Below are 22,547 nucleotides of genomic sequence, written 5' to 3'. Positions count from 1 at the left end.
GCATTTCACGCCTCTTTGTTCCCCAGCTCTGAACCCTGACTCGGCAATACCATTTCCACATGTAAACTAAGAAAAAAAAGGGGGGGGAAAGGTAAAAGGTAAACCTGAGATATTTCGCTGCAAGAACACAAATATATTTACCCGTGGCTTCCTCGCTTCAAGAATTGACAAGAGACAAAAAGGAGGGGCTGGCGTCGAGTTTGAGATGCAAAAATATTCAAAACAGAGGCTCTGACTCATTTTTTATTTTTACAGGACAACAAGATCTGTGTCTGAATCTGGCTTTTTTTAGGACTGTTTTGACTAGGAAATGACAGGCCTCAACAACCTTGGAACACTATTCTCGTCTGCATTGCATTTCTTCAAGGAAGGTCACTGATGGAGTGTGTTATTGGAAGTGTTGCTGTGTGCCGAAAAAAACTTTCTTAAAGAGATTTTCTTTCCCCCTCATCTGTGGGAAGGGGAGGGAGATGTTTATACAAGCAGATGGACTCCTTGACTTCAGCCTTTTTCCCCCAGTGGACTACAACGAAGTACTACATCACCCAGATTGAGTAGCACTCTATGAGCCAAAATGAATAGCCACAATCCATGGTCCATTGGTTGGGTCATGGTCATGGCTATAAGCTAGGTTCAATATCAAGATAAGACATATCATTACAATTAGTTCTGCAAATCATGTGAAAGCCTAATTAATTCAATTAAATTAATTCCATTACTTCTTTTGTTTCTTTGACAAGGACATCGTACAGTATATCTACAGAATGTTCAGTATGCTAATGCGTGCGAGGCTCTGCTACCACAGTTCATTGGGGATAATCAGTTTCACGTGAAGCCCCAGAGCAACCACCATAGGGGAGCTGTTACTGTGTCCATATCTCTATACGGAGTCCTAGCTGTAATGAAAAAGTCATAGGTGCGAGTGAAAATATTGATCATTATCAGACCGGCAATTTACATCTAAATGAGCTTGATGCCTGATGTCAAAAGACTTCCTATGAGGTCCTGTCAGTATGGAAGACGCACAGCGTTGTTTGAGACTGTAACTCGAAGCAGGGTGAAAGTTTCTCGACATCAAAGGAACAGGGGGCCGTTTCCGCGGCATTGCCTGGCAGCTCTGTCTTCAGGAAGACGCCATGCTGGAAATAGGCACCGTCGATGAGTCACTTTGTTGCTAGGGACTACCGTAGTCGGGGACCACTCAGCATATGACGTACGCAAATATCACCGACCGGGACTGTTAAAATGTCACAACTCACATCTAAACACGCGATCAGCTACATGCAGAGAAAGAGAGAGAAACAGACAGAGAGAGAGAGAGAGAGAGAGAGACAGAGAGAAAGAGACAGAGAGAGAAAGAGAGAGAGAGACAGAGAGAGAGAGACAGAGAGAGAGAGACAGAGAGAGTCAGACACAGAGAGAGAGAGACAGAGACAGAGAAAGAGAGACAGAGAGATCATCATCCCCTACTCTAGCCTTATTGTCTCAGGCTTTGTTCCAACTCAGATGGGCCGTTGTCATGGATGACATCACACAGATGTCCTTAATGGCAGGAGTACTTGATGGAAGGCAAATAGTCATTAAGACGGAATTATGGGCATGCATGCACGGAGGTAGGCGAGAGAGGTATAGGTTAATTGCTGGCAATTCCAAAATAGATGACGGATTTAAATCACAGAGGAAAATCACAGCATCTGGAAAAAGACGTTCTGAGCGAACAGCGAAAAGCAATTTGTCTTTTTTACTCTCCGACTGAATGCAGCATTAAACTGTTAACTCCCCAGCAGCAGCAAAAATCAAAACTGCCTTTAGAATTCGCAATGTTTCTGTCTCGCTTACCATTAGACAAGAGGGTATTCGCAGCTGCTTTTTAACTAGCATTTGCACCACCATCACCACAGCATGGCAACACAGTAACACATGTAGTTAAAGGGCTGTCATTGAATACAGAGACATCTGAGACCATGTTCAGTTACTAAACATCCCCTACCGTCGATAGCGGGCCTTGCCAGGGCTCACATACAATGTGTTATGCATATGAATTAGATATGCAACACAGATGCTGTGATGGTGGATGGTAAGGGTAGATATTCTGGTCGATGGTTATTCTGGTCGATGGTTAGGGTAGATGGTGGATGGTTAGGGTAGATATTCTGGTGGATGGTTAGGGTAGATATACTTGAGCTATAAGCCCTTTTCACACATAGTTCCCTGTAAATTACATGGAATCCCAACCCGGGACCGCCAGTGATTTTCGCCGTTCACACATGAGCTAAATGCCCTACGATTACCGTGTTGTGCCTTTTCACACATGTCAATGGCAATCCCGGGTTTGCACGAGCTACTTGAACCACGCATTCAACTGGATGCAGAACTGGAACGTAGTAGACATGAATTCGAACGAGACAGGCGCGTGAGACTGCCATATACTATATATATATACTGTAAATCTGCTTTAACAGTTTGTTTGGAGGGATTTGTTTCTGACAATATGGCCGCTCGTAACGCTGCTTCTGTCTTGAAATGTCCTCAGGTCTCCACAGCGCCGTGCGACCCTATGAGCTTTGAATTACCGTAATAACCCTATACAGGTAGAAAGCGCAGCTTCTCTGCCTTCAGGAACCGTTGGAATTGTTTAGATAGTCCATCAGTACGGTAATGAGATCGCATGTAACATGCTGTCAGAATGTCTAGAGATCTCAGCTTCTGTCTGAGAATGTAGAATCCATTTCAAGCTAGAAACAAAGGCAAAGCCTTAGTGTGTTTATTTGTAATATTCATAATTTATTCATTTGATGTTCGAGATTTGTTTTAAAATTATTTTTTTCTTTTCGTTAAGAAAAGGAAATATGCATTCATGGCATAGTTTGTGTTTTGCAGTTAGGCCTATACCCTTCCTTTAGAAATAAAAAGGGATTCTTTAAGAAAATACAGTATCTTGTAGTTTTTGTCTGAGAAATTAATAAAATAATATTGTTCTGTCATAATTTGTCTGTATCTCATTTTGTTAAAAGAAATCGTGAGAAGATTGTATCGTGAACCCGGTATCGTGAATCGCATCGAATCGTGAGTTGAGTGTATCGTTACATCCCTATTTGTCTGGCATTGCTTGTTTTGGAGGTAATGGCCGCACCCCTCTGCTATTCAATTATACAACAATAACAGGCTAGGCGCTAGGCGCTTGAGAAACTCACTCGTTAAGAGGGCTTCTCACACTGATGCATCTGGAAGGCTGCTTCCACCTGCTGCACAGAGCCAGCACTTCAGTGTGTGTGTGTGTGTGTGTGTGTGTGTGTGTGTGTGCGTGTGTGTGCGTGTGTGTGTTCAGTGTGTGTCCCTCTCTCACCTCCCCCTCATGTCTGGCCATTCGCTGATCACACAGCCTGAGAAGTGAGTCATCCTTTGATTAATCAAGCGCACCAGCTATTTATAGAACCCCCCCCCAGCGTGAGCCACATCAATAACTCAATATCCCTCCCTTTTCACAAAGTTAGCATTGCTGAGATATTTCCACCAAGCATCCCCTTCTTCCTCTACTTCGTCAACAAAACAGCTCCTACTGCTCCTGCTGCTTTTTCATGCAACCTCTCCCGCCCCCCAGGCCCCCGAAAGGCAAAAGCAAAACGATCCGGCCCAAATTCCTCTGCATATATGATCTATGCCCCTGGGTAGGGGCCATCTGAGGTCATATCGCTAATGACCGAAGCGTTTCTTTCCCCTCAGAGACACATCAATTGCCCCCGGGGTACAGCTGAACGTTTCCCTGCTTCTGGCAGCGTGTGTAATGCCCGCTGCTAAGGAGAGTCCCTGAAGGACTTCATCACTTTCACAAGTGTTCCTGTCCTCCTCCTGAACAGCCACTCACTGGGTTAACGCCGGAGTAGAGTAACACGAGCACCGTGGGGGGGCTTATAGTCTTTCCTGGCATTTCTGTGTTGGAAGGCAGCTGTGTGGGTCTCGATTATGTGAAACCTCAACGTGTTTCAGATTGTTTCGCGTCTGCACCGTGTTCCGCTCGTGTTCTCTATGAACATCAACCCAATCAGAGAAAACATTGTTTGGCTGAAACAAAAGGGGTTGGTTTTCCTCCTCGAGGGGTCGTTCTACTCTCCTGCTCCTGTTTTGATACGTCTTATTTAAAGTTCTCGCGTGACCATTCGTGACGTTAGAATTATAAGGTTCTATCTCAATTTTGGGTCAAAATTGAGTTTTTTTTACATAATCTGATCCATTAGGTGTTTATTAATGCCTGTGTGGTGTTATTTTTAAAATGTTGAACTTTTTTAGTTAGCAATTAATAAAATACAAAGGTTCCATCTCACAAAACATAATGGAATGTAAAAACTTTGACGCTCAATATCTCTGAACTACCCTAAACGGAGATAGAACCTTATAAGCTCACGCATTGTTAACTTGTCTCCAGGCCTGCATTCCGCACGAGCGATCAGCAGAACCTCTGTTCTCTACAGTAGATCAGGTGGGCTCAATACAATAGTGATACCTGTTGCACTCCCGTAGCAGGGCTCTCTCCCCGCTCTGTGAACTCGCCTGCCAACATTTCAAGACAAATGCAACTACGTATATATTTAGTAATGATAGATACTCTATCATTGACCGCCAACAACTATCATTACTAAAAAAAGACGAAAGCGTTATGTTGTTCCTCAGTGAATTCAAACGTTATTTCTCACACATTTTGACAGATAAACGAGTGGGGTTTTGATAATGCAATCCAGCGCCACGCTGTTCAAAAATCCTGAGGCGGCCTGATTCACTCCAAGGCACTCGGTGGGTGATGTCTTTGTAAAAGGCCTCCTACAGCCTCGGAAACACCGACATTCCACAACTACAGTGAGTGCACTACTCCGGTGGAACAGGAAAAAATTAAATAAAGCATCTTGCCATGTCACAGAGTCTGTATACTGCAGGACGCAAAAGGTCAAGATTTCAGCCTTGTCACCGGTGCAATGAAGGCTGGGGTTATTTTCAGAAGGAACTGAACAAAGGTATGAGTGGAAAGCAAATAAAAGGTCATGACTGTAGATTTACAGTTGAACACACATCCAATTACATTAAATTCCCTTTCAAAAATGACATGTGCGAACTACAGTACACACACTCTGAGTGAGAGCATGTACTGAGCATAATGAAGATGGAAGACAAGTCCATTACTGAGGAAACATCCACACTGATTCATGAGCACCCATTAATTCAATTATCATAAACAGCTTTCGCTCCACAGAGGACGAATTCATAGTGAACTTGATCAAGATCAAAAACAGCCAATGTAGACAGCCAAACACACAACATAGCACTATGATAACAAAAAATGTCATCCTCTTTGAGGAAAAAGCTAACAACCCCCCGCGGACAACAAATCAATGATGCGAGTCCTGTGAACACGACTTACTGTAATTTGAATGCACTTTGTCGATGTCATCTGCAGATTGATCCTTGGAGAAGACCATTTCCTGCAAAACAAGCGCAAAAAAAATAAACAGAAGAAAAGGATCAAGCCAACAACCGCACAAAGGTTTGTTTACAAGTGGCAGCTCCTTTTTATTAAAACAGGCAACCAAAATATACAAGCATCCTGTTGCTCCTGTTTCAAAGGCCAGTCGGAGAGGTCTCGTTTGGACTACATACACGTTTGTTTCCCCCCTGCAGTTGATCCCGTGTCTTCTCGCTGGCCTCCACTTCTTTAGCGATGTCTTCGCCTGTTGACCGAGGATGAAAAAGAGACCTTGGTGACCCTCGCTTGATCACAGACATAGCTTGTTTAGATGAACTGTGCTGTTTCACCACAGAGAAACGCTCTTTGCCCCTGAGACCACTGCTAAGGAAATGAAACCCTCCAGAGGGGCGCATTAACTGAAAACAGGAAACTGATGATGCATTTCAACATTTTCAAAAACCCAGTTTGAAGATTCCTGCATTCCTGATTCCTGCCTTCCAAACACACACATAAATACTGTATACACACACTTCCAAACACACACATAAATATACACAAGTGGTCTCGAGTGTCCTTCAAGTGGAATAGTCTCAGCAAGGTGCTGCCAAACTGGAGGCCTTGCAGAGTTCAAAGAGATCTCACATCCAATAATTGACTAAACAGTAGATAGATAGTTATTTAAGGCAGGTAAGAACGGTCACTCACTGACATAGCTGCTCGTCCAACACAGCACTTGATTTTTCAAATAATACAGACAACCAAGGCATGACATCACTGTGGCTAGGCCAGCTTCAGCAGAGGGAAAACAACTCATTTCACTTCAATCTTTGAAATTACCAAAAAAAAAGAGCAGAACGGTTAACCTTCAAATCAAGGAGGTGCTCAGCTCAACCAGGGGCCTCATTAACACCTCCCACCCCCTGTGAGCGTTCTGTGGAGGTCGATGAGCTGGTGAATGGGTCAGCATGGGGAGAAGAGTAACTCTGAATGGACTTGGCAGGGCTGTGACATGGCTGTCAGTGTGCAATGCCCCACACACCACACACACAGTAAATTAACATAACGCACACCTACACACACCCCTACACACACATACACACAAAGCCTGGACAGTGTGAAAATAACACGTCAGAATCGCAATTGTTACCAGGGACATTAACAGTCCTTGCGTAACACCCACATCCTTTCCACTGGGTATTAAGCAGGTGTGATTTCACGGCTTTCACGGGACACAGAAACAGCTGTTTTATCAATGTTCCTAGCGATCTCTCTCGCTCCCGAGTAAATCTCTCATGTCAGTCTAAAGCACTGTGTTTCTGTGTGAAACAAAAACGTGCGTGTACTTTTTAAACTTTCTTTAAATCGATCGCAATCATCGAGGAAGGATGGTTTGACGTTAGTAACGGCCACAAACATTTCTGACCTCTCTGTGTCGTGATGGAGGAAACAGAGAGGTGTTTTCGGAATTCGGGGGGTGGTCAAAGAGAAATCACACTTAAGACTATTCTTTAGGCATTTTTCCATCACTGTGGAAAACACAGTTTGAAAACGTTCTACCGTTGTCATGTCCCCCCCCCCCCACACACACACCTCCAGTAACCCCCCCCCCCCCCCCGACACACACACACACACACCTCCAGCCACCCCCCCCACCATCATAATAATTTTAATTTTAATTGAATTAAATAATTTAAATAAATAATTTTGCCATTTAGCAGACGCTTTTATCCAAAGCGACTTACAATTACGAATTACAGGGACATTCCCCCTGGAGTAACTGAGGGCTAAGTGCCTTACCCAAGGGCACACTAGTAGTGGTGTGGCTTCAGGCGGGATTTGAACTCACAACCTTCCGATCACAAGTCCAACTCACTATCCACTAGACCACCACTACCCCCATCATCATACGGTGACCCCTGACCCCTGATGCTAAGCCTCGTACCTGACTTGGGGTGGAGGGAGTCGCACTGGGCGTTGTAAATGTGCACAAACTCCTTGTGCCTCCGGGTCATCTGCTCTCTGGTGCCCCTGGTGGAGAGGTCGCAGGCCCTCATCTTCCTCTTCAGCTCCAGCAAGGTGAGCAGGGGGTAGACCAGCTTACCCATCGGCCTCCTCCTCCCAGGCCCACCTGCAGGCCCGTATAACGAGCTGGGGGGGAGAAGCATAAGAGGGGGTCAAACGACCAGTCATTACAACTGGAAAGCTGCTATTTACACACAAAGACCACTAGTTGGCCGTCTTGTAAATTAGCCTGCCTCCTACACAGAAAAACTAGCAAAATAGCTTTATACTAGCTTATCCTGATGTGATTTATGTGAAAATATAAGGATACTGGGTGGTAAAGACAGAATACTAATAATTAACAATACATTTTATTTGTAACATACTTTGTAATAATCTAAAAAAATAAGTGCCCAAACTGTCAGTGAGTTAGACGTGACGGTTATTGCCCAGCGGGGGCCAGACATTTGTAGTTACTGCACCGTTCAATGACGGAACTGCTGTGACTGTCCTGGACGTACTCAGTCATGTGACTGTCCTGGACGTACTCAGTCATGTGACTGTACTGGACGTACTCAGTCAAGCTTTTCTGCCCCCAATGCTTTCATCAAAGGATACCACAAAGGAAGTGTAAGACACATGAGAGTAATAATAGATATGTCCATTATCCACCTGAGGCCTGATAATGAGGGGCCCTTGTCTGTTCAATAAAGAAATGATATCAGGGGTGAGGAGTCGCTCCACGACCACTTGTCAGCCTAGGAGACATATATTTGGAGTCAGGCAGTTTTTTGGCAGCTATATGAGAAATATATACGAGGCTCTCTCCTTTATCGCGGACCACCCCGTAAGACCAATACATCTGTGGGTTTTTCGTGGCCTTTTTCTCAACGTTCTGTTTTGGATCACGCCTGTTGGGTCCTCCGTACCTCAGCGTAGTATGGAGTTATACGATATCTGTTTTTTCGGCTAGAGAGCGCAAAGGGGATTCGGGGGGTGTATCAAGGAGGAGGATGTTAACATCGCTGAAACATTTAAACACTGAAAATTAATCTATACTAGTAAAAGATGTTTAAGAGAACAGCCTGTGTAATCCATCACTATGACATCAAGGGCCTCCGTGTTTACCGATGCAAACATTGTTTCTGACAAGAAGAATCTTAACTTGCCGCAAGCTACATTACTCATTACTCGAGGTACATTGCAACCTATCAACTATCGTCAAAGTACAATGTTTTCAGCTTAACTGCAAATTAAAAAGGACTGTAGATCGTAATTTCAGCCGGCAGAAACAATATGACCTTTTTCCTGAACATCAATCTAGAGGATATGAAATGCATACACATCAAAGATATGTCATATACCCTTTGCCTGGAGCTAGCTTTATGTTGAGGTTCGTGAAAAATGTTACAAGAGTTCTTCAACACACTTGACCCCTCCAATGCTCTACATATCTTAGTCCTAGCCGAGCAATAACACACCTGATTGAACAAACCAAAGGCTTGATTATTACATGCTAGATGTTAGATGTTAGCCTTGATTAGTTGAACCAGGTGCGTTAGTGCCAGACCTGGGTCAAATATAATTTCAAATCGTTTCAAAAATGTTCAGCGTTGGCTTTAGCCTGCCTGCAGTGTCAAATGGGCAGGGTTCGCACTGTTTGAGACTATTCCCTCGATTCAACACAATCAAGCACAGGTAAGTGTTTGAAACTATATTTGAACCCAGGTCTTGTTATGGCTAGGCTAGAACAACAATGTGCACCGCCTCGTGGGGCTCCAGTCCCCAGGACCAGGACGGTAGAAACATCTCAGAGACGTGTCCCTCTCGTACCTCCTCAGGCTCTCTTTCTTCTCTCCTCTAGAAAGACAGGTGTCCAGGTGCTTGTTGATGAACTGCCCAGAGATGCCCACAGAACACACAGGACACTCCACTGCAAGAGACGAGAGAGGCAGGCAGACAGAGAGAGAGAGAGGCAGGCAGAGAGAGAGAGAGGCAGGCAGAGAGTGAGAGAGGCAGAGAGAGAGAGAGGCAGGCAGAGAGAGGCAGGCAGAAACCCATTAGGACAAGGGAGAGAGAACAAACATTTCCAAGCAACACGGTGAACTGGCCAATTGGCCATCGTTGTATATAGTTGTATATAGCGTTAAAGGCACGGATCATGTTCACGGGCACAAATATTCCACACAACTGAGATAAAAATGTAAAATAAAAATATACATATATATATATACTGTATATACAGCGGTGCACATAACTTTTTGGGGCCAGTGCTCAGAGGAGCACCTAGGGATGCTGCTTGGTGCTCCCCGAGCTCGCGAGTCACGACCCGTCCCACAGGATGGATAAAAAGGGATACATGGATATATTATTAGCAAAACGACATTTATTCATAAATAAAGATGAACGACCAAATTATTGTGTGCAAAACAAAAGAAACAAATGCAAAATCAAATGACTGCTCTTTAAGAATGAAAGTCTGTCCGACTCCTTTAAACACAATGAAATCAACTGACATCTCTTTAAGCACTAACTGAATGTCTGTTCTTTAAACACACTGAAATAAACTGACATCTCTTTAAGCACTAACTGAATGTCTGTTCTTTAAACACACTGATATAAACGGACATCTCTTTAAGCACTGCTCTGTTTTGTAAACACTGAAATCAACTTTTCCCAACAAAAAAAAAAAAAAAAAAAAAAGCTGTTGGTGCGCAAGAGCGCCTTCATGCGGCTGATCTGCCGCGCAGCATGCATTTTGGCGACGCATGCGCACTGGCGCACCAGTTATGTGCACCCCTGTGTATATATATATAAACTCCACAAAAAAGTTTGGAAACGTTATTTCGGTCGATTATTCCTCCCCTTTAATAATACCAATTGGTATTGTGTTTTATAGCGTTGGAAAGCCTGATTAGTAGGGGTGTAACGGATCACCTAACTCACGGATCGGATCGTGTCACGGTTTTTGAGTCACGGATCGGATCATTTTTCGGATCAACACAAAACATTTTTGTTTTTATAAAAACTGCTTTTTCCTTGAATTCTGCAAAAACACCACTTTTACTATGTGACAAAAACCAACAACATTCAAGATGTCAAAACTGGTAATATATATATATATATATATATATATACATACATATATATACATATATATAATATATATAACATATTCTACACTCAAACATTACATAATTATACTGAAATACACTCAATTTAAATGATAGGAGAGAGGGAGGAGGCGCCTGGTTGCAGCAGTGAATCACTGGGCTCTTTAAAGCAGATGAATAAACATGTTTTATGCCACTTTTAACTAAATAATAAAGTGAACCCTTATTTTGAACATGGTATGAAAAAAATGCCTACATTATCAGAAGTTGTCGAGCTACCTTTTTCGTGCCTCCCGTCATAGTTGACAGAGAAGCCCAAGTGCTCCAGTACATGGGATTTAAATGACGAGGGAGGCAATTCGAGTTCTTCTCCGCCGAACAACGTAACATGACACACTTGGGCCGCGTTCGTAAATTCGCTTTGAGAGCGCCGGAGCGCACACTGGGTCCGACGTCATAAAGGGACCAAGTAATTTGATTGGACAAGAGCGCTCAGCGCTCAGATTCCAGAGCGGATTTACGAACGCGGATTTACGAACGCAGCCTTGTTGTTGTGGATTCCCAGCTTCGCGGGTAGTGAGCAAACAACGGATTCTTTTTCTTTCGCATTATCAACCTATCATTGCGCTTTAGAGTAAAACAAACCCGCAACTGTCGCGTCTATCTTTTCATGGAAACTCGACATTGTGCTTTACAAGAGATATTAAGTAAGATATTAAGTAATATTATTACTTGTTAACATTTTGCAATTGATCCGCGGTACACATGCGTTCCGAACCGTGGAGGGCGATCCGAACGGATCACGGAATTTCCGTGATCCGTTACACCCCTACTGATTAGTCACCTTTACAACGAGTTACAACTTGTAAGGATCATGCATTTGTGGAATGAGCAGCACAGCTAAACGTGTGGGTAGCGGCCCAAATAAAATTGCCAAAATTATTCTGTTGGTATTCACTCTCGTTTTGAGTTGCTTGGTGGATTGGATAATTGCACTCTCCCACAGTAATAAGGAAAAAACAACACATATTGACAATTTTTATACTTGCCTGGTCACACGCTGCTGTGGGTTGGCATCCCATTCCTTTACAAAAAAAATTTTTTGGGCAGCTACCCACACGGTAAGCTGTGTTGCTCATTCCCAATACCAAATGGTATTATTAAAGGGAGGAATAATCGACCGAAATAACGTTTCCAAACGTTTTTTAAGGAGTTTATATATAAAATTGTTACAATAAACCTTTAATCTCCCCCACCCTAAAGGAAAACCTCTAATCTCCCCCACCCTAATTTAAAACCCTATTGCATTATAGCAATATACTTTGGCAGCCAACTCCTTCTCATATCCCATAATGTTCCAGTGGAAAAATGACATTAGTTAGGAGGAGATGTACTCCAGGCACAGAGGGGCGGGGCCTCACCTTTGACCACAGGCATGTCCTGGGATGTGGACGGAGAGCCGGCCATCTTGAACGCCTCTGACACAGAGACGTCGTCCATCTTCTCCGACTTCACAGAGACCGACACCTGAGCCTGAGGGATGTCCTCCTCTACGGGCTCTTCCTTCACAGAGACGGGGACGTGTGTGTAGGTGTGTGTAGGCCGAGGCCGCGTTTGACCCCACGGAGCAGGAGGCTGCTCTCTCCGGGCCTCTGTAGAGGGACACGTAGGTGGCGCCGTCTGGAAGAAGTGACTAAGGATGGAGCCGCCCTTCACCGGGCCCCTCTGCCTGGGGGTTTTACACTTGACAGCCGAGGCGGCGGCGGGGGTCTCCGGGGAGATGGGCGGCGAGTCGAAATTATTTTTTGACAACTGCTGTCTGGGATAAGACGAGAGAAAGAGAGAGAAAAAAAGTAATAATCTGAAACATCGGAGCGTTTGTGTGTGACTGAGGAATTAAGAGTCACACCAGAGGAACAAGAGGATAGAGCGAGCGGACACACTCACACAGACACACACACACACACACACACACTCACACTCACACTCACACTCACACTCACACTCACACACTCACACACACAGACACACAGACACACACACACACAGACACAGACACACACAGACACACACACACACACAGACACAGACACACACACACACACACACAGACACAGACAGACACACACACACACACACAGACACAGACAGACACACACACACACAGACACAGACAGACACACACAGGCACCAAACAAAAACAAAAACAGCCACACACCGAAACCCATCGTGGCCCAGGTACAGCCCCCCCCCCCTTGGGAAGCCGTTACGGCCGGAGTGGAAAAGACAGAGGATTATCTGCCAATGAATGCTGCTGACAGTAATGTGAGCTCCTTGACGTAAACTGCACATGTCCAATTATCTCACACTTTCCTGCTGTGCGAGAAAGACGACTGGGCCAGTTGGCCACAATCTTGGAAATGTGCAAAGCAAACAAATAGAGCTGGTAGCTGCAGAGCCATTACGGGGCCATAAAGTGGAATCAATGAGGCGCGCAGGCCGGGCTCTGCTTTCATATTGAAATCCGTTTTATTTGTCTTTGGTCGAGGCATTAGAGCAGGTCCCCACGTAAACACTGTGCTCTGCTCGCAAGCAACTCTCACCCCCCTGACCTGTGATAGACAAATACATATAAATAGCCAATAAATACATCTAAATGTAGAAATAAATATAGGAAGAGAGTTGTTTGTGTGTGTGTGTGTGTGTGTGTGTGTGTGTGTGTGGAGCCGGGGGGGGGGTCCTGTTTGGCCTACAAAGAAAGTTGGGATATCAGGGGTGCTTTGAGAACCAGAGGGGTCCATCTAAAACAAACATCTATGAATGTAAAAGTGTTATATATATATATATATATATATATATATATATATATATATATACACACACAATAGTGTGACTGGGTCACAGACAGATTGGAAGGCCTTTCATCTAAGAAGAAAGGGAGAGAGCGGACATTCGCTGTGATATGCGTTCCCTCGTGCTATGCCTTCCGCTTCCTTCCCGTCTCAAAAGCAGAGGGTAAAAAATAAACCCAACGTAAACAACATGCTTGACTGACCCGTACCGAGACAATGCTCCGACCAAACACGTCAACTCAAAAGACTTAAGAGTCAACAAACTGTAGGGGGGACTTGACATAACAGAGCCTTTAAAGTACCAAGTAGGGTCAAGGTCAAGGGTCAAGCCTATACATAGAGCTGAAGTTGGCTCCGCCCCTTTCATTTTTGTTGGTACCAGAAGTGCATTTATAATAAAAGTGAATGATTTCACCAAATGATCAAGTTGTGATCAGCTGCATACATCTAGTGATCAGCTGCATACATACAGGAAGTAACTTATATAGACTGACTTATATAGCGCCTTTTTCCAAAGTGCATAATTCATGCTTCCATGCAAGGCGCTGGCCCGCTCTTGGGAGCAATTTGGGGTTAAGTGTCTTGCCCAAGGACACCTCGACATGTGGCCAGCCTGGGTTCGAACCGCTGATCTGCCAACCTTGCGATCATTAGACACCGGCTCTACCTCCTGAGACACAGCCGCCCACGGTTCCTATATGGCTTCACAGGAAGTGAAGGCTTCACAAAATTTCAGTAACCTCCTTTAATGAGACCCTCACACTAAGTACAACACGCACTACTGAGGTGACACCAACGAAAAAACCCAACAAAGCACCACTGGCTCCCACCATAGACGATGATGCCACAGTGTACAAGGGTGAAGTGAATGGTGCAAACATAAGCTTTGAACATACCTGCCCACAGAATCACACACTAAAAGAGATCAACACTGCAGTAGCAATGACATCATGCACATCGTGCAAATTTATAAGACTTTGAAACTTGTACAGCAGTGGAGAGGTGCCCTCAGTTTGGAGGTAATGGATGGCAAGACCCAAACGTTTCAGATGAATACACGTGTGATTACCAGCATTATACCACCAGACATCCTCTCCACCAACAACGAGACTGCAATTCACATATCTTCTCCCTTGACATGGTGAGCATCACAGCAAACACATCCTATTATATATATATATATATATCTATGACTCCTCTAAAAACACCTTCATTGGGCGCTTAGGTGGCGTAGCGGGTTAAGCGTTGACCATGTAACCGCAGGGTCCCCGGTTCGATTGCGGCCGGGGACATATCCTGCATGTCATCCCTCCTCTCTCTCTCACCCATCCTTCCTGTCATATCTCTACTATCCCTATCACAATAAAAATATGAGTGGGACTGCCCCACTCAGAATAAAAAAAACAAAAAAAAACACCTTCATCAAGCTCAGCAACGACGATGATTGAAGATGAGCTGTTACTCCATAATAATCCCTAATAATCTCTGCCTGTACTTTCACAAATGTATCGATGTAGATAGCCATTTGAACTTAAGCTTTGCAACTATTTATTTGCTTTTTTACTCTGTGTGTTTACTTTATACTTTATACTACTTAGAAATGTGCAAACCACAGTTTTGGGATTCTGTTGCAAGTGGTTGCCAGTTGCAACTCGTCTCGTTGCTAATCTTTGATCTGAACTGGCCTGTACACACCCCCTGCTGGTACCAAACTAATGTTTTGCGGGAGTGAGAGTTCTCCTGTATATTATGTATTCTCTGGGCAACTTGGTATTGGACCAAAGTCAGAAACGACATCATTGCCCAGCCCTATTCAATACTCTAGAAATGCCTTTCCACAGAGAGCAAAATGCTCACTGCATCCGATCTTTATAGAGTTCATCAAAATGCCAATAGGGGGATTATGCGAGTCGATATAACAACAGGAGACGCATCAGGGGTAAGGAGCACGGAAACAAAATGCTCAATTTTTTTTTACTACTTCTCATTCTCATTCCAGTTCTGGCAGGGTGTCGGTATTCAAACTTTTATAAAACGCTGACTGGGGGAGACGCAGACTGATAAAATACTGCATATTACAAGTGTCTCCCATTTCAGTTCCACTGAGTTACAGTCATCCTCTAACCACAGGATAAACCCCCTAGAAACCACCCTGCCTCTTAGGGAGACAGGCTCCTTTCACTGCCTGCTTTCAAGATTACAACGGCATCCCTCTGGTGCAGCAGATTCAATACGATGACATCACCATTTGAACATTGTGAACATTGGGACAATTACACTGAACAAAACATATAACTCATACAACACTTTGGTTTTTGCTCCAGTTGCTCCAGAAATCATGAAATCAAAGACCTAAGACTTTATGTACTCTATGTACACAAAAGGCCTATTTCTCTCAAATTGGGTTCACATTTGTTTAAATCTGTGTTAGTGAGCACTTCTTAGAAGAAGGTGATAGGAGACGGTTTTTCCTTCTATCAATGGCCCCGGGCCCGAGCTAGATTACTCTTCCTGCTACGAATGGTGGACTGATGATTCACATGCTTAGTATTCAAATGTATTGATTGTAAGTCGCTTTGGAATAAGGCGTCTGCTAAATGCCAAAAAATGTAAATGTGATGTAAATGTACTTCTCCCGTGCCAAGATCATCCATCCACCTGACAGGTGTGGCATATCCGGATGCTGATTAGACAGCATGATTATTGCATAGATGGTCACAATAAAAGGCCACTCTAAAATGTGCAGTTTTATCACACAGCACAATGTATATTACATTTTCACTCAGAGGCAAATGGTAAAAGATAACATGTGGAGGGAGAATAGTGTGGCTAATTAAACATTTAATCTCTGCCCCTCTCTGCCTAGAATATCATTCGTAAATTCTAAATGAACTAAAACACAGGATATCTAAGTTAGATATTGCGAGAGCTTACACTTATTAATGGGTACACTTTTCTCATTAATGCAGTATGCTACTCTCACAGGCGCAGCCGGTTGTCCAAACTAACCCTGCCACCCCCCCTCCCCCCCCTGACATGCATACAGCCTCTCCTACCCCTAACCATCTCCCCTGTCCCTACCACTCCACCCCTCCCCGTTCGCGAACTCTGTGTTCCATGTGCCCATGTTATCTGTTGCTTGTTGTTTCTGTGTTTTCTGTTTCTCCCATATTGTCAGCGTCTTTGAGCCTCGGAAAAGCGTTATATAAATGTAATGAATTATTATTATTATTATTATTATTATTATTATTATTAATAAACTCTCACACAAGCACATGCACCCCAACGTATGGGCTCTGGAGGAGAGTGAAGAAGCAGAGGACAGGATGCTAAATAAATCGCCGTCCCCCACGTGAGGTGTGCACAGGCGTGGGCCGAGCCCAGGTGGAGGAGGGTGGGATGAGCTAGGCTGATCTAAGGTCTTACATGACAGGTTGATCTGATTGCCTCCCTGATTTACTATTCAGGTGCGGGGAGCCCAGGCCCCTTTCTATATGATGGCTGAGCATGCTGGGAATTTTGGGAGCCATGAATCAGAGATTTCCCAGAGGAACGGCCATCTTAGTGTTGCTAGGAATCCAGTAGACATTAGAACAGTAGCTCAGCATGCTATCACTATAAAGAGCATACAGTATTCAGAATAGCATGCCTTCAGAATAACGTCCATATAAGGGATGCAGATACACATTACCCTAAGGCCTAATGCAAGTATCCTATGCTGATGGTGGTGGTCATTTTGGTGGTCATCAACGCTATGCAAATGTCCACACACACTGGGGCAGAAAACGAGAATGGTGCAGATTTGGGGGGGGTGGGGGGGGGTGCAGGGTTGTGGAGGCTTCTGTTTGAGAGCCCATTGATCATCCAGGATCCCACCAGCAGTCCAGAGAGAGAGAGAGAGTTCTAAAAGCACACAATCTAGTTGTCCAAGCATATTTATTTATACGTTTCCAGACTGGTCTAAAAGCCTCAAAAGATAAGTATGACTCACAGTCACATACAGTGTAATGTCATGGTTGGATAGCTTTACCTACCTTTAAGGGATAGTAACTATGGTGCTAATATATAACAACTAGTTTAGTAACTACATGGCCAAAAGTACTAAAAAAAAGACAACAAGAAAGAAATAACGGCAATCATAACTACAGTAGCCTGGCACAGTGCCTCCATGTCACATCAAAAGCCAAAAGACTCAGAGTGTTGAAATGGTTTCTGTAGAAAAAAAAGCGTAACTGCATCATTACCGTATTTTGTAGAAATATAGTTTCATCCCTAAGCTACAGTGGAGTGCAAAAATGTGGATGACACCTTTTTGCACATTTTAAAGCAAGGTTTCTTTTTATTTACATTTTTCCAGACCAAGGTGATTCACTCGTTAGGGCTTCAATGAGTCAGGTGAATATAATTCCAGGGTTGAGCTATATATTCTGAAGTAACTCCATGCCTTCTAAAGTATCCTACTGCAGTGACTGTTGTGTCTGGTGTTAAAAACCATGGGTTGTCCCATGTTGTCAAAGGATGTCAGAATCAAGATAGTTCACTTCCACCATCAAGGAGAAGGCTACAAAAAACTATTGCTATGCAATTATCATTCTGGGGTATTGTATGTGGGTTGATGGCAAATTATTTTAAGTCAATACATTTTAAATTGAGGCTATACCACAACAAAATGTGGATAAAGTGAAGGGGTCTGAATACTTTCCGAATGCACTGTATCTGTCAGGCTCTAGTCTTCAGTCGGAGGGGTTGGCGGGTTCAAGGGTGACTTTTGACCATTATCAGGTACGACTTTGTCCAAATCGGAGTGGGGGTTTGAATTCTATTGAATATTATATGAATCCCAATCAATGAAAATGGGCCAATTTGGGTACAATCAATTATCTTATTTCTCAGGGATGAAACTAACTATTATTCCTACAAAAATAACGATGCAGAATCTTATCTGTCGATGGGATGCTGGGTGTCAAGGTTACCCAGTAGGGAAATGAACGAGTCCACCACGCGTTAAACAACCACCCGACCGTGTGAGAGGTCAACTATTGTAGTGTACCCCTCTTTTCACATGCTCGCTACTAGACAACAGGAAATGAAAGGACAGAGGGGAGACCAGCCCCATAAGCCATTCTCTCTCTCAGCCCAATGGCCGTCTGACATTTCTCTGCTCTACAGGACCCCTTTCAGAGTAATGACGCCACTGTCACGTGTGTGTAAGAGTAGCGGTCACGGCTTTAACGCTGATAACGACAGCGCAGTGCAAGATCAAATCTGCAGCCGCATCAAATCATCCTGTTCGCGAAAGCAGACATCTTTATGCTCACTCATAAAACGGAATTTACAGGGCACAGTCCATTCAGGGAATTGCTGCACATATTTGTTTTATGTGGTTCCCTCAATATCAGGCAAGGGTCCTGCTTCCACGAAAGAGACTGCCCTTTTCTCTTTCGTGGAATTAATGCAAATGGTAAAAGAAAATTAGAACAGTATGGGGCCTAGCTTGTGATGCAGGTGCACTAGATAGAGAGACATATATGAATGGCCTTGGGTTTATGAAAAATAAATCCCCATTTGATTGTAAAAGGAAATCCTTGATTCAGGGGAGGATTAGTGGAAGGTAAGTGGGAGTACCAAAAAATAAAAACAATCCAGAGGATAAATAATAATCTAGACAATAACAATAGCATCCCCTCAATTAAAACACCGGCTGTCTTTTATTTGTTTCCTAATCTTCAGTCCCCTGGAATTCTCATAGCCGTGATGACGACGATGTACAGCGAGGTCATATGCTGTAGCTCACGCTATATATTTATAGTGGAGGATTGTCTTTGATGAACACTGTACAGTAGTCAATTTCCTGTCTGTCATTTCCACCACAAGGCCAAAAGCAGACACAACATCTGAATGGACTTCTATGGTGTCCAAAGCTCCTGTGTGGAGGGTGAACAGTGAAAAGGCGCAACAACATCTGTAGCAATTCTGACCCTTCACATCCAGCTCACAGCTTGTTTGCATTACTCCCTTCTGGACAGCGGTACAGGGCCACCAGGACAAAAACATCACGCCACTTGAACAGTTTCTTTCCCAAAGCCACAGCTCTTCTCAATAACTGCTGATCATTGCACCTTGCACTTTACATGTTCTTGCACTTTTCTTAATAATATCCACTCATATTGATACTGTATATTTTGTCTTGAGTATTGTCGTGTTGTCGTCTTGTTGTTTAGTATGGTAGAATACCAAATCATGTTCCTAATGCACTGCACATGGCGAATAAAGTTAAATTGAATTGAGCAACCTAAACGTGGCCCTCTGTGAGTGTACTGTAAGTCATCATAGTCCGTGCGAACACAGCAACACTCAACTTCAGTCCGAGTACTGCAAATGTCCTGCACTGTGTTTTCAAAACAAGACAATCATACTTTATGGTCTACTACTGCAAAACGTATCAACTAAAACCTGCCATTTGATATGATGGGATGGAAGGACTAGCCTAAGCACACAGCATTACTGAGGCTTGCATCATCACTGAATCTGCACCAATAACTAGCCTACAGTCAATAGTTCCAATGAGGAGATAGGGTAGTGTTTTGATTACAGTTTTAATTTGTTCTCCATCGAGGGTATAGCAGGTCATCTATAGACATGTTATCAATTAATGGCACTACATGAAGTCTCTGCCATACCATATTAGTGCATAGATTTCACAGCGAGGTTTTAATGCTCAGCAACGCTCTGTCTAAGACACTGCCTGGTTCTCTATTGTTTCCCGAGGCCATAGGTTTCATCAAGCATGTCCCACTCATTTCTTTTAAATGGCATTTTGTAAGATATAGGCTAGAACTCATACCGTTAATGTCTGCTGTCAATTATTATAGGCTATATGCTGCCCTCTAAATTACCTGATAAAGGTGCCATGGGTGCCATTGTTAAATTGAGAGTCACTCCCCATCTTCCGTCACAGACTGAAGACCCATCTCTTCAGGCTACACCTTAACTGCTCCTCCTGAGTCATCTACTACCCACCAGCACTGTGTCTCCTGAGACGCCTGCTTCCCCCTATACTGTGTCTCCTAAGACGTCTACTACCCCCCTGCACTGTGTCTCCTAAGACGTCTACTACCCACCAGCACTGTGTCTCCTAAGACGTCTACTACCCCCCTGCACTGTGTCTCCTGAGACGCCTGCTTCCCCCTATACTGTGTCTCCTAAGACGTCTACTACCCCCCTGCACTGTGTCCCCAGAAACACCTGGTCCCCCCCTATACTGTTTCTCCTGAGATGTCTACTACCCCCCTATACTGTTTCTCCATTGTCTACAAAAAAATATATACCGGTATATATAATAAAAATTATATATATATATACATTTTTTTAAAGACATTTTCTATCACGACGACTGCCAATGGCCTCTGACCTGAGCTAGATGGCTTTTCCTGCTATGACTGGTGGATTGATGATTCACTTACTTAGTCAAATGTATCGATTGTAAGTCGCTTTGGAATAAGGCTGTTAAATGCCAAAAATGTACATTGTATAGAACCTACACCCACGGTGTTCCCATTGCCATTACACTTGGATTAGACAGTCAGTGGCTTTTCCCCCAGAAGGTGTTAGTTTAGTTAAAGTTATCATGTATGATGTAGGTACCTTGCAGCTTGAAAATTTGTGACCAGGTCATCTAGTATCCGGTTATTTCTCAGGTCCATTTCTGTTGTTGGCTTAAAAAAAGAGGAAAAAAATGCATAAGTCTTTTTGGTTTTGACATAGAAAGCACACATGAAATTCATAGGTCTTACTCTGATATTAATGAAAATGCAAGTCAAGGATCTCATCTTGTGGTTCCTACATGAAGCACCATTAAGATGAGTACAGGAGATGAATGTGGTTGGTCACATGTCCATCAGTCACATGACACATGTGATGGTACGCTACAGTAACATTATGTCATAACAGCAATGGCAGGGGTGGGCAGTGCACCTTCATACTTACTGAGTTACAAACAGGACACTGCAACTTGTAAGAGAGGAATTTCCTCATACACAAGGAGCAAACTGTAAAAGACAATGCACCGAATGAAAACGCAATTAGTTAATTAATAACACCTTTTATTTGATTGGCGCCTTTCTGGACAACCAAGGTCACCTTACAGTAGACTGAAAATACATTACAAGGGCAATAAAGTCATTCTGTAAGTAAGTGCTAGCTAAGTACATTATAAGCGCAATAAAAGTACAATGAAATTCAAGGAGATAAAAAAAGACCTGCAACATCATGTTAATAATACAGTTATATTAACAGTAATAAGACAAGCATACAAAGTGTGAGTGTCAGTTTACAGTAGGGGCGTGTCAGCTGTACAGGTGAACAGCTGTGCTTTGAGCAATTTTTTTTGTTTAAATGAATGCAATGTTTTTATCCTTTTTTGCTTTTGTTTGAACTTTTTAAAAGCTGACCCACACTGGCTGGTGATGACAGCTATCTATCTATCTATCTAACTATCTATCTATCTACCTGTCTATCTATCTATCTACCTGTCAGTCTATCTACCTGTCTGTCTGTCTGTCTGTCTGTCTGTCTATCTATCTATCCAGGTATATTGACTTACAGTTGTGAGAGCATTTGGTCATCATTGCGATATCCAGGAACTCGAAACAGATCGGACATCGGAGCAGGGCATCAACATTCTGCAAAGAAAGTTCAAATAAATCAACTGTCATAATAAACCAGACTAGTGTTAGACAGGCTAGATGTCTACAGCTAATACAACGTAGCTTTGTCCTCTTATTAAAGCACTTACTTTGAGACCTGTCATATTTGACGGTGAACCCGCTTCATTGAGAGCCATGACAGGTTTATAGAAGCACCGGATAACTTCTTAAAATTGTTCTTGTTTAAGTTGTGTCTTTGTGAGCAGATGTGCTTGCTAGCTTAAAAGACAACATCACTGATTTATCCCGCGAAATCTGTTTTCATAATGGCTGCGTTCGTGAAATCGCTCTGAGAGCGCCGGAGCGCTCACTGGGTTCACAGTCATAAAGCGACCGAGTCACTTGATTGGACAAGAGGCGTCCCCTGAGTGCTGGTGCAGATTCCAGAGCGAATTTACGAACGCAGCCAATACCAGACGCG

The 22,547-nt window shown here is 43.5% G+C and overlaps 1 protein-coding gene across 1 annotated transcript in view; it reads right to left on the bottom strand.

The window, feature by feature from the left end:
- Window positions 1-22,338, bottom strand: part of rad18 (RAD18 E3 ubiquitin protein ligase) — a 47,207-nt gene extending 24,869 nt beyond the window's left edge. Inside the window, exons 1-9 of the mRNA XM_080547916.1 lie at window positions 22,216-22,338; window positions 22,024-22,102; window positions 21,408-21,469; window positions 21,066-21,136; window positions 11,991-12,388; window positions 9,290-9,389; window positions 7,398-7,603; window positions 5,647-5,717; window positions 5,411-5,471 (exon numbers count right to left, since the gene is read on the bottom strand). Coding sequence (XP_080404042.1) covers window positions 5,411-5,471; window positions 5,647-5,717; window positions 7,398-7,603; window positions 9,290-9,389; window positions 11,991-12,388; window positions 21,066-21,136; window positions 21,408-21,469; window positions 22,024-22,102; window positions 22,216-22,263 — 1,096 coding nt within the window. The 5' untranslated portion in view covers window positions 22,264-22,338. The remainder of the gene's footprint in view (window positions 1-5,410; window positions 5,472-5,646; window positions 5,718-7,397; window positions 7,604-9,289; window positions 9,390-11,990; window positions 12,389-21,065; window positions 21,137-21,407; window positions 21,470-22,023; window positions 22,103-22,215) is intronic.
- Between the last annotated feature and the right edge of the window lie 209 nt (window positions 22,339-22,547).

The sequence above is a fragment of the Nansenia antarctica genome (genome assembly GCF_963989245.1).
Source record: "Nansenia antarctica genome assembly, chromosome: 18".
NCBI classification, from domain to species: domain Eukaryota; kingdom Metazoa; phylum Chordata; class Actinopteri; order Argentiniformes; family Microstomatidae; genus Nansenia; species Nansenia antarctica.
The sequence above is the reverse complement of the archived record's forward strand: the minus strand, read 5'-3'. Positions and strand labels throughout refer to the sequence as shown.